Source organism: Adiantum capillus-veneris, chromosome 3 (assembly GCF_014529385.1).
Source record: "Adiantum capillus-veneris isolate H3 chromosome 3, ASM1452938v2, whole genome shotgun sequence".
Taxonomy (NCBI): Eukaryota; Viridiplantae; Streptophyta; class Polypodiopsida; order Polypodiales; family Pteridaceae; genus Adiantum; species Adiantum capillus-veneris.
Window position 1 is genome coordinate 73,989,454 of NC_140933.1, and position 13,421 is coordinate 74,002,874.

At 43.2% G+C, this 13,421-nt stretch overlaps 1 protein-coding gene across 1 annotated transcript; it reads right to left on the bottom strand.

The window, feature by feature from the left end:
* Positions 1–1,119: 1,119 nt before the first annotated feature.
* LOC147461113 (pentatricopeptide repeat-containing protein At2g03380, mitochondrial-like) lies at positions 1,120–4,679 on the bottom strand. The gene is made up of 3 exons (XM_086508736.1): positions 4,358–4,679; positions 4,027–4,252; positions 1,120–3,860 (listed from the first exon to the last, which is right to left on the bottom strand). Exons 2-3 carry the CDS (start codon positions 4,168–4,170, stop codon positions 2,145–2,147), a joined length of 1,860 nt encoding a protein of 619 aa, XP_086364862.1. The 5' UTR covers positions 4,171–4,252; positions 4,358–4,679; the 3' UTR covers positions 1,120–2,144.
* Positions 4,680–13,421: the final 8,742 nt, after the last annotated feature.

Below are 13,421 nucleotides of genomic sequence, written 5' to 3' on the forward strand. Positions count from 1 at the left end.
TAACGCGTAAAACTTCTCGAGGAAGCTATCCGCGGGCCGACGACATGAGATAAGCAGGTGCGTCAGATGGCATCTAGTGGCGTCAGGAGGCCGAACGGGGTCAATACTTGCACGTGGATGAGTACGGACACAACATGGGTGTTTCCTTGTGACAATTATGCAGAAAGGTCATCATGAGGACCACTTTTTGGGGCCACTTCACGTGGTGGCGGGATGCATTATTGAAAAGAAATGAGTGCCAGGTGTACGGATGACGCAAAAAGGTGACAACTATGCACTGCGAGGTCAGTTTTTGACCTGTTCGGGGTCCGTTTGAGATCATCTAAAAGGCCAAGGGTACCCAACTAAAAAAGCTAAGTGTGAGAACTGAAAAAACTGAGAGAAGACCAGAAAAAACGTGGAGAAGAGAGGAGGAACAGCCGTAGGTGTGTTTTTGGGGTTTTTGGAGCCTGTTTTGGCCGTAAACTGCTCATCCGAGGTTGGATTTGAGCATTTTAACATTGTAGACTGGGGTTTTGGGCCGTTCCGGACGCGATGGCGCTGTCCATTTTGCCAAATTTCTCCCTCTTTTTCTGCTATTTTGGCTGTGTAAGTTTCTTCTATGAGCGAAGCTTCTGCTCCAATTTGTGATTGTATCTGGCAAGTTTTATCTATATTGTGTGAGCTATTTGCCCCATTGGTGTTGGCACAAGCTCAATTGTATCTAAACATCAAAAATTCTTCTCTTTTGAGCTGAGTTTTTTGGGTGTGTGTGTGTGTCTGTGTGGAGTGGGCAAGTGGATAGTCTCTCTCCTCTCACTCCAAAGGTGTGTTCCTATCTCGGCCAGGTGTGTTGTGTAAGCCGAGTGGTGCCCCATAGTGTGTGTGTGTGTATCATTCCAAGAGCATGTGTCGGGTCGTTATAGAGGCGTTCTGTGTGTTTCCATCCCGCTCACAACGTGTCTCTCTCTACGAGATGAAGGCTAAACGCCAAGTGAGATGAAGGGGAGCCAAAGAGAGAGAGAGAGAGAGAGAGAGAGAGAGAGAGAGAGAGAGAGAGAGGCCACCGAAGACAGCCGGCAGTACTCGTGTTAGGAATGTGCGCGTACTAGTATATTGAGTACACAGAATGCTCGGAAATTAGTTAACCTTTCTCCTTTGTATTATACATACGCAATCCTCCATGCCAATCTTTTTACAACTGCCAGTAAAAACTTGAGAAATTCATAATTGTCTGACTGATGTGTTCTTCCACTTTTTAATTCCCCTCCATCTGCCACATTGTCACGAGATGAGTCGAGTATTTCCTCTGGCTATTTGGGAGTCCAGTAGATCCTTGCACTTTACCCTGTATCACAATGGCTACTATGAGAAAAAAGGCACACCTCCTGGAACAATTACTGAAGAAAAAGCACAACCAACCCCTACCCTTGCCAAGGTGAGGGAGGTGCATACCACCCATAGCACCATCGGTCCCTACAAATCTTTTTTCCGGCTTTACTCGACACTCTCTGAATAGTACACTCACAGGGCACACCCAACTTCCAACTTCCAGAATTGTCCACTCCAAAAAAATATGAGAAATGTAGGCAATGTCGAGCACAACTACAGGCCCTCTAGTCTTGATTCTCTCATTAGAACTTACCATTGGAAGAAGGTAAAGTACTCTTTACAAAAGTGGAGAGACTGCTAGTAATTAGAATCTCCAAGATGATTTAATGTATGGTCATAGTGGTCATTATAGCAAAATTAGAAGCTACGCCGATTGTGATTGAGGCACCTACTAGATCAGAATCGTACACACATGGCTTGCGGGAGATTCGAGGTCACTGTAATGCTAGATTGGCCTTCAAGTCGTCTCGACAACTTGCCATGAGGGGAGACTAGATGTCTGTAGGTATACACTGACTACTGTCACTTGCATGGTTTCACTTTGGATAGATTGTCACCCTTTCATACTCCTTGGATCCACCACCGCTCACATTCACATGCTCAAAGATTAAAAAAAGCCAGGATTATCAGACAAGATCAACATTCAGCAAAAAGCGACATTGCTCCATGTAATATGCTGCCTTTTTATAATTCCTGGAATTTCAGTTGACAATACGTCCATATGTCCAGCCTTGTTACATGCAGGAATCAATCATGTACACACCTGTGAGTTATTACCCATATATGTTGCACATGCAGGCATATGCCTCAGCATCCTTCTGATCCAGTTGTATGGCAAGCTCAAAAATCCACTTGCCAACCTTTACATATTCCCATTTTCGACAAGCACCCAGCAGTGTATGCCATAAGGTCAGATTTGCAGAGGAACACATTTCCTCGATCAATGCCATAGCTTTCTCAACATGGCCAGCCCGACCCAAAAGATCAACCATGCAAGTGTAATGTTCTAGACTTGGATGTATGCCATATCTATCGTACAGAGCCTCAAAATACATCTGACTCTTATCTATCAGACCCTCATGGCTGCACATATTTAATACGACAGTGACTATAACAAAATCCGCCTTTGTGCCTTCTCTCATCATTTGGCCAAGCAAATCAAAAACTCTTTCAACATTTCCTTCTTGGCCATATCCTTCCATAAGTGCACTCCATGAAACTACATTGCGAAGTGGCAACTTGTCAAATGTTTCTTGAGCCTCTGCAAGCATAGCACAGTTGGCATACATGTCGACCAATCCAGTCTCAACAACTAGCTGATTATGTAAAGGCCCAACCTTGACAATCTGAGCATGCATGTCTTGGCCTTTGCCTATCATTCCTAGGTTTCCACAAGCTTTTAGGACGCATGCAAAGGTGATCGAGCTCGGAGCAAATCCCTCTGCCTGCATTTCATTAAATTTATACAACGCTTCCTCTGCATGCTCATTTTCAACATATCCTGCAATAAGCACATTCCACAAAACCACATCATGAATTAACAGCTCATCGAACACATCTTGCGCTTCTACTAGTGATCCACACTTGGCATACATGTCTACCACTTGTGTGCCCAATGATATGTCTTCATCCAATAAACCCTCTATGATGAATTGGGCATGCAATTCTTGTCCTAAGAGAATTGCCCTTATGCCCCCACAGGCTTTCACAATAGCAACAAAAGTGACTGTGTTAGGCAAGATGCCCTCCTGTCGCATGCAATCAAAGCAATGAAATGCTTTCTTGGCCTGTCCTAACTGTGCATATCCTACTACAAGTGTGGTATATGAAACGACATCACAGACAGATAGCCCCTCAACTATTTCTTGTGCCTTTGAAAGTAAACCACATTTAACATACAGATCTACGACGGCATTGGCGAGCACAATATCATGGTCCACCAACCCGGCCTTGACAGCAAGCGCATGCATATACTGGCCCTTGTCTGATGCCTTGAGGTTGCCACACGCATTCAAAATGCATGTAATAGTGATGGCGTTTGGAGAGATGTCCTGAAGCTGCATGGACTCGTAGCATCTCAATGCATTTCCAAAATATCCATGCCGTGTATACCCTGCGATGAGTGCATTCCACAAAACTACATTTTGAAATGGGAGCTCGTCAAACAGTTGTTGAGCCTTGCTGAGCACTCCAGACTTTGCATACATGTTCAGTAGTGCACATCCCACAAATGCATTTGCGTCAAGCAATCCCAACTGGACAATGTAAGAATGAATTTTAGCACCTCTGCATAAATCATTTTGCTTAGTGTGGAATATAATCATGTCCACAAGAATGCGAGCACCGCCTGTACTATATGTACGTGTATGGCCTTTGTTACCATTGAACAGCCCATCCTGATGAGACTTTTTACACTCTTCCACACCAAAATCTCCGTCTTTGGCGTTTTCTTTCTGGCGCAGCCTAGCAATTTTCAACTCCATCTGAGTCTGGCAAGGAATATACAATGAAAATCTCCCCAGTAATGAAGTGTTTCAAATGTGGGTTTATGAGGTTAGTCTGTTATGAGATTTGCATAGCAGAATTGAAACTCTCTCTCTCTCTCTCTCTCTCTCTCTCTCTCTCTCTCTCTCTGACTGAGACCAAGAATTGTACCTTGCTAAAGTTTGAACCAGTGTCCAGGCGTTTGTCATGTGATGGCAGCTTCAAGTAGCTTGTTCTCTGCTTGAACGGCGAATGGAAACCTTCCTGCTCCTTGAAGAGAGGTTGACCCTCGTACGCGATTAGGACATTGTCCATGTAGGCACGACAGAATTCTCCACCAGCTCTCTTCAATCCGTCGCATTGAGCCTAGTCGTTGTGGACATGGTACTCAAGAGAGCTGGATTGAACATATACAGAAAATGGAAAATATAACAAGGTGAAAAGAAGTTCTCCAAAGGGAAATCATAACAACGTGAGAAAAAACTTCTGACAAGGGCATTACGTGCAAGCCCTTTCTTTGAGATTTGCTCTCTGCACACGCATGGCAAATATTCTGTGGCACAACACTGCCTTTCCTGATACATCCTCGGGTAGATATGGATACAATTGCTCTCTGCACACGCATGGCAAATATTCTGTGGCACAACACTGCCTTTCCTGACACATCCTCGGGTAGATATGGATACAATTGTCGAAAGTCCTTCAAAGATCAATTCTTAAATCATGTAGAATATAATAATAAATAATGTCTTGTGGATGACTACCATGTGTTGGGCGTCGCAAGTCCATGGATACACTTACGCTCCACATCTATCTATACTATTATAAAAGGGGGAGGGATCCCGGTCCCCTTCCCCCCCCAACCCAAAACAAGCGGCGAAAGCTACTTGAAGTGGTGGTGTTTCTTGCAACTCCGACGACACAGGAGACTGAGCCCACAGAGAGAGAGAGAGAGAGAGAGAGAGAGAGAGAGAGAGAGAGAGAGAGAGAGAGAGCGCCGAAGGCTGCCGGCCACACTAGTGTAGAATATGTCCCAAGTGTTGGTCTCATTTAGAAGAAGAGCCATGTGAGGAGTAACTATGGTACACAATCATATGTTTAATAGGGATCCCAAAAACTTCATGACTCCACACAGTTATAGATGTTACACTTTGCCAATAAACGATACTCAAACCTATGTCCATAACGTTGAAGGATAGTTGCTCAACCAACCTTGCAATTGTTCCAATTTGAGTGGTCAAAAATGTGATACTACTATGATCCTAACTCAAATTGCACACTCATAATGTCATGATGTAGTGAGAATGGAATTTGATGTAAAATGAAGTCAAGTAATTACTCGCACAAGTCACAAGTCACACAGTACCACCTCATTGAGGTACTGAAAAGATTGTCTATCATTGAAAGGCCTCATCAAATATGCCTTTCAAGAAAACTTTTGGTGATAGCATGTTCAAACTAAAAGTACATATTGTATTGTACTCATAGCATACCACATGGACTTTCAAAAATCACTTGAGAATTTTAATAAAGCACCACATGTCTAGAATAGTTTTGGTGTCATATACCACCAAAAATGCAACAAACAAAAGAATAATTTGACAACATCCCATTCACAACCAACTAGCTTACACAATATTGGCATCTTATACCACCAAAAAGACTTCTCTCTAAGCAATTTCTGACACCCTGTCAGGATATGTGTTCGAAAGGTGAGCGGGGAAGGCAAGGGGCCTCTGGCTGTGAGAGGTGTAAGAGAGAGAGAACAACAGACACCGATAGCTTTGGTAATCATCGTAATCATCAATAAATCAAGTAAAGCTTTGAGTATAGCTTAATCGATATCCGAGGCGGGTCGTTAACGACATCGTCACTTGGATTAACTGAATACTAGGAGTTTTAACTCCCTTTACAAGATTAAGCGAGTCGTTAATGGCCTCGTTAATGGCTCTATGATTTATCGACATGATTACACTCCTCTATGAGAGGGGTACACGAACACTAAATTGTGTCCAAGCTGACAAAACATGTCAAAGTGGGAGTCAAACTTGACCACTAAACCATCAGAGAGCATAACCGCAAATACGCATGGAACATGGCAAGAATCTGAAAAAAATCCGATAGAGTTTCCCCTTTAAAAAAATGAGTGAAAACTCAAAAATCTCACCAATAGCATAGGCAGACACTCATTGTCTTAGTAAACAGATCCACAAATGGTATACATAAAATGCCAAAACCTTGGCAAGCAAGCTCACTCCCAAACGAACAGCTCTATGGAAGGGAAAGTATCCCAAAAAGCTATAAATTGTGAACCTGCTACCTATGAGCTATAGCTAGCTCAAGCTGTATCCGCATATGCATACATGGCATAAGCTGCACAAAACCATGCAAAAAAATTCTCTCTGGAATGCCCCACAAAATAATACATGAGCACTATCTGTGTTGTACAAAGAACGTGCAACTTGTGAGCAAATTGGTAGGGAATCTAGCGCACTACCTCATCGATAAAAAAAAACACGTCGATCGAAAACCAAGCGCAAAGCATGACCATCTGCCTGTGGTCAAAATCGTCCTCCAAGAGCCGCATTCGCTGGAAAAACTGCTCCAAAATGGGCCATCGGAGCCACTATGTGTTGGTATGTGCCGTCGAAGCTAAAAACTGAGAAACCGTCGAAGCTGAAAATGCTAAATCAAGGCTAGGATACCGGGGGCCATGTCCATCGGACCAAATCTGCTCTAGAATGGACATGGGAGGGAAGTTGTTGGCAAAGCTATGCTAGAACAGATCCAAATCGCTCTCGCTATGTCAAAGCCGAGAAAAAACCTAGTCGATGCCGTCTTCCGCCGCCGGAGGGAAGCGATCGTTGATGTCGTGGTAGCTGCCTAAATCGGTGTCGAAACCGATGCTAAGATGATGCTAATAATCGATGTCGGGAAGAAATAATGGTGGAGCCGATCCACTCCAAATACACATAGAGATGTTCAAATCTCCCTAATGCACCAAGAGCTGAGGGGAAGTTCAAAGGAGAGAGCCTATGATGCCCTCTCGTTGGCTCATTGGCACCAGAACTAGTGTGTGGGAACATACTCTTAGATTATTTTTTTCAAAAGTTATCTCAATTTTTTTCAATTTCCTGCTTTCTCTGTCGACTATGTGTGTGTGTGGATCATGCACACCTTCCCTTGCTCAAAGTCTACTCGATGCTTTGCCTGAGAGTGCTTTTGTGTGTGTGTAATCACTGCTGCCCTCTACATCTGATCTGAGCTTTGATTGGCATCAATTAAGCTTTGATGTGCTTGCTCTTGATTCCACCGAGAGCTGCAAGGTTGGCTTTTAGTCTGTGTGTGTGTGTGTGTGTGTGTGTGTGTGTGTGTGTGTGTGTGTGTGTGTGTGTGTGTGTGTGTGTGTGTGTGTGTGTGTGTGTGTGTGTGTGTACGCACAGAATCACACATCCTTTTTGCTCAATCTCGCAAGCTGCTTCTGACAGCGCCCAATTGGATGCTCTACACACGTTCCCTATGCTCTCAAGCTTTCCCTTTCACACCATGTGAAACCGCAAAAGGATTTAGAAATATTCTCATGTAGGAAAACGGAGTCTTTTTCAGTGTTTCTCATACCATGCATAACATCATGAGCTTCTGCTCGAGAGGCACCACATACCTAACTAGGTATGATTGGGGGCAGGGGACCGCCGGCCCGGTCATGAGCTTCTGCTCGAGAGGCACCACATACCTAGCTAGGTACGATTGGGGGCAGGGGACTGCCGGCCCCCCCACCGGGCCGGCGGTCCTCTGCCCCCAATCGTACCTAGCTAGGTGTGCGGTGCCTCCTTCACAGAAACTCATGATGTTGAGGTAAGTCACAATGTGGGAATTATTGTGAGAATTTGTCTAAAACTTCTTGTGAACTATGTGGGAAGCTTCGGTCCCAATCAGCAAAGAATTAAAACTTGTGTCTTCAACCCCATAAGTGAGAGGAGCTTATGCACACTCATTCTTATCAATGTCGTAGATGCCAAAAACTAAGAACATGTGTATCCTTAAACCCAACGGAACCATCCTAGGCCCTTAGAGCTAGTCCCACAAAGAGAATATGTGGCCAAGTAATATAGGAGGAAAAACTCATAGCACACTTCAAACATACAATCAAAGAAAAAAGGTTTTCATTAGAAAAGAGCAACATACTCCTGAGTCATACTCACATAATCCTACCTTAAAGCTTGTAAATGCAAAAGATGAAACTAGTAGGTTTCAATCAGTGCTCATAGATTGAGTTGGCAAAAAGGCTGATATAACACCAACACATGGTACAAATTTCCAAAACATGCTGAATGATACCAAATTTGATGGTAGAATGAGTCTTGAGGTTCCACCTTGGCCACTCAGCATTCATCCCATTTATCATATGTGCAACTTAGCTGCATGTCAGTGTTAAAATCTGCTAAATTAAGGAGCCCATATTTGTTATTAAAAATGTTATCTTGCAAATTTCTATTTCCAATTGGATTAGAATCTAGTTGATCAATGTTCCAAAAGCCTCCTAGGGCAACCTCTATCTTGACCAATTTGATGCAATTCATCCTTCATGTGGTCCTCTTGCAAGAGGCCTATCACACATTGTAGTTGGTGCTAAAAGATGGCATCAAGTGCTTGAATTAGCATCACTGGGCTTCCAGTGTAACGAAAGGCAAAACAAAATACCAAAGATAACGTGATGCAATTGAAGAAAAGAATAACTTAAAGTGTCCATCTCTAAGAATAGTGAGCCTCTAGCCCTTATTCCCATAGAATCCTAGCCACTAGGATCTTAGCCCATGGGCTTGTATTTATAGGAACATTGTCTTAACATCTGCACCTGGTTATACTACTAGACTAGGAATATTGTTTTGTGAAAAACATAGACATATATCTTGCAGCTGTTAGTGCCTGTGTGTCAAGGCACTTACTTTTTGATTGTAACTAAGGTCTTAGCTTTAAGACTTAGGGTTTTTTTTACACAAGGACTTTATGCCTATGTAGTTTTAAACATTCGAATGGTCATATGGCATGTAGCAATTTTCAGATGTAACCAACCAGCAGTTTGTAGTTTGCAGTCTTTCTGCAGTCGTACTGCAGTTTTGGGCGTGTAGTTTGATGGTGATGATGAATACGCGGGAGTGCAGTACTTTCTCTTGCTTAGCCATGGTCTCTTGTGTTCACACAGTTTGCAGTTTTCATGGTGTAATGTTCATTCACCTGTAGTCATTTCCCTGTATTCTATATGTGGTTTGCATTGAATATCTGCTAGGGTTGCAAACCCCTAACACTTTGGCGATCTTGTTGGTGTCTCTTTGTGGAGATGGGAACGAGCTTTTGAAATCTTGGGAGTATCGGTGAAGCGGTTCCTGCAATTGGTTTGAATTCAGCATGAACCATATGGCACTCAGGAATGCAGCAGGGAACTAATATGTTGGTTGACATAGACCACCTACAAGAATTCTCAAATTGGGTAACCCCGCAGGAAGAGTTTGAGGACTATACATCAAAGTTCTTAGAGGAGTTATTCCCAAATCTTCTAGGGAAAATCAAAATTACAATTGCAGGTTCTTGACAGTTTCTGTGTAGTTTTTTGTGCAGTCAATTGCAGTTTAGTTAAGGTAATTGCAATTTACTGTTGCACGCAGTTTTTGTTTCCTAAAATTATGCAAGTTATGCAGTACAAAAATTTATGCAGGTTATTTCAATATGCGATTATTATTGTTCTCTAGGCCGTTATTATTCAATAGACGGCAAAGAAGAAGAAGAAAAAGTGTGTTATTTGTCAAAAAGATGGGCATTGTTTAAAGTGATGTCCTTACATGTGTAAGCCTTGTCAAAAAGAGGATGTTTGTGTCAAGTATTGCATGCCAAAATTGTGCACGGAGTTGTATCAAATTATGCAAAGTTTTCAGGATGCATCGTGTGAGCAGGACATGTGTGATGCTCAAGAGGATCTAGATTGGTTTTCTGATTTTCTTGATGATGCACACAACTAGCATAGTAGTCGAGTTGGTAAGAAGAGGAATTCATGTTCAACCGTAAGGCGAATATCAAGGTTGCAAGAAGTGGTTGAAGGTGTTTCAGAGAAGTATGAAGAGGAGTTTGATGATTACCTTAGTGATGATGATTCTCAATGGTGTTTTCAACAACATGTTACTGTTCTAACCTAAAACAACCTCAAGTTGTCAGTTTTTAGCTACCAACAATTTTTCAGGCACCTGTAGTTTCAAAACCTGAAATTTCAAGCCTGAATCTGATTTTTCAGCACCTGAAGTTTTTCAACCTGATTTGATGTTCTTGAATATGGGATCAAAGTTGTAGATACTCAGATTGCTAAAGAGAATAAGATGATTCAAGAAGGAGATGTTTTTCAATACAAGGGAGATGAAGTCCAAAAGATGATGAAGCCATGAGCAGCTCATGAGCCAAAGGAGACAAGAGGACTGCCAGCTATCCCCAAACCTCACATCAAAGACACTCACCTTTTTGCAGGAAGAGAAGGCGCTGATGAGCGCAAAGCGCGACACGGACCCCGACGGCCTCGAAAACGCCAGGAGCCGATGCACACCGCGAGCCGGCCACGGTGAAGCGAACAAGGGGCACCACCTAGCTTTGAGCGGCTAGGATGCAGACAACGGTGATTGGGAATATCAAAGACTCTACACACCGAGAGAGAGAGAGAGAGAGAGAGAGAGAGAGAGAGAGAGAGAGAGAGAGAGAGAGAGAGAGAGAGAGAGAGAGAGAATATGACAGGTGATGAAAACCCTCGGGGTGTGAGGGAGAACTATTTTCTTGCAATATTTACAGCAACCTTATTTCCGGCGAGGTGGCCATCATGGTGATAGAGAGATAGAGGGAGAGATAGTAAGCCTACTAGTGTGTTCTCTAGAGATGACTCATGGATACGGAGACCTTGCTAACATGAGTGAGTGTGTGTGTGTGTGTGTGTCGACCATTGGAGTCGAGATGTAGACATAACTTCTTTACATGGTGCAAGTTCCCAAAGAAAATTGCTACACTAAGTCCCCTCTCTCGTGATGCAAATGTTGCCAATCCCTCCCACCAAAATACTACCAAGTGCTGACCTCTGATGAAACTGCACACCCCTCCCCCCCCAATCTCTCACAATCTCTTGTCAATCTCCCCAAATCAACCCCCCCTCCCCCCCCAATAGTGACCTCTCAGTGCCTTTTTATAGGTGTTGGTTGCTTTAGATTAGGGTAATCTGATTAGATTAGGGTTCTAATCAGGGGAGACAAAGCAAGGCGGTGGGTCTTGGATGGTTGACCCTTGCTTTGTCTTGGAAAATATTATAAATGAAAATCCTCTTGACAGCCTGCCAATGCTTAGACCCTGGGCTATGCACAAATCTGCTGACCTGTGAGACTGCATCTTACCCAAAATATAGCCTTCACAAACATGTTTGACAGGTGCTTCAAGAGGCGGCAAAGAAGCAACCATATTAGATTTCTACAAACGCAGCAAACTAGCAAAATTCAGATGACCAAAACGTGCATGCCAAAGTTTTGCATCTGAAATAGCCCTTGAATCTGCAACAGCATTTGCAAAATTTTGTCCACACTTGTCATACAAAGTGAGCTTATATAGCCCACGGCACAAAAGGAAAGATGCAACAATTTCATCACCAAAACTGAGATCATGAACTGTACATCTATCATCCACAAATTCGACTACAAGTCCAAGTCTAGCAAGTGCGGATACAGACAAGAGATTCTTATTGATCCCAGGTACATAAAGTGCATCAACAAGTGTGAAGGAGCTGCCATTTGCAGCAATAAGCACAATCTTTCCAACTCCCTGAACCGGATAAGAGGCATTGTTGGCACAAGTGACTGAATTCCCATGAGGGACAGACTCGAGAGAGGTAAACAATTCACGATGTGAGGTAATGTGCTTTGTAGCACCACTGTCGAAATACCACACATGTGAATCTGTAGCAACTAACAAGCATGCATCATGGACAACAGGATTGTAAGTGCACTCTGCATTAAAAGCCCATTCTACATCAACATCAGCATTATAGTTTCCTTTCACAGAAGACTCAATAATGGTTGCATTTGTAGTGGAACCAACATTTGCAGTGGAACCACCCTCTTTCTTCTTAGCCTCTTTGGCCTTCAACTTAGGACACGACTTGATCAAGTGATCATTAGCTTTACAATAATGGCAACGTATCTTCTTTTTGCCCTTATCACCAGAATTGCCAGATGAAGTGCTGCCAGCAGAAGCATTAGGAACATAAGTTTTGCCACTCGTAGTAGAACCATAAGAAGTGGCTGCATTATTGTTACCACCCTTTCTTTGAGAAGCAATAAAAGCATGTTCAACTGCACGTTGCCTAGTCCTTTTTTTTTTGGAATGTGACTCTTGCAACAGCAATGTGCATAATGCATCAAACTTGACAACTTCTGGATTTCCTTGGGTCATAAGTCTCCAAGTACTAGCAAAAGTCTGGTAAGAATCTGGTAAGCAATCAAGAACAGTCTGCACAAGGGAACTGTCTGAAATGACTTCACCTGCAAAAATAATTTGCTCATTGATATCCTTGACACCAGCAAGGAAAGTGTCCATATCATCTTCCTCATGCATAATCTTCGACTCCAACTCTTTACGCAGCAAAGAAATTTTAGCCTCATTACGACTTGCATAAAGACCAGCCAAAATATCCCAAGCCTGTTTTGCAGATTTCGCTGAACGGATGTGAGGAACAATGGTGCGCTTCACGGACAACACAATCAATGCATGAGCCTACGCATCCTTAACATCCCAACGAGCTTGTTCTGCCGTAGGCAAAACAACTCTAACAGCAGCAATCCTTGCAGCGAGACCTGCAACATCCTCAACATCGCCTACATCCTCAGAACTAGGACGTACATCAATGCCTTGCACAATGTTCCACACGCCCTTTGACACAAGAACATGTTGCATCATATAAGCCCACATAGGATAGTTGTCCCCATCCAACCTGTTCTCAGCAGCAAACATCTTGAACACATCTGTGTTGTTGTTGGCAGCCATAGTAAATGCTGCACCTGATGTGGAAACTGCCCGAAAATAGGAGAAACGGAGCGGGAACAACACGTGCTATATAGCACAAACCATAGAAGACTATAAGGCACTTGTTATGCAAAAAACGGAACTGACAGAAATTATGCAAAAGAAGACGAAATTGCCTGTGCAGACCTGCCTATAGTGGAAACGGAGGCCGAAATGAGCCCAAATCGAGCTCTACGAGACCGAAGTATTTGTCGACCTGTGAACGCTCACCGAAGCTCACTGAAATCGGAGAAAGTGAGCAGGCGTGTACTGGAGCAGCTGGCGACTAATCCCGGGAGGATGCAACCTTCTCTAATACCAATTGTTGGAATTAGGGTTGCAGAGAAACACACACAGCTTGGAGAAGATGAAGGAAGCTCAAGGCACACAATAGAGAGTGTATAACTAGTGTGCAATGGAAAGATAGATAGCCCTAGAGTGATGGGCGTATATACAATGCTCGGGGGAAAAAACCTCCTAAAGAGGGAAAA

Bases quoted from the DNA above. Each gene is read 5' to 3' on its own strand.
- LOC147461113 (XM_086508736.1), bottom strand. From the start codon at position 4,170: ATGGACAATGTCCTAATCGCGTACGAGGGTCAACCTCTCTTCAAGGAG. The intron at 3,861-4,026 runs GTACAATTCTTG...ATTCCTTGCCAG, and splicing joins CTGGTTCAAACTTTAGCAAG to ACTCAGATGGAGTTGAAAAT.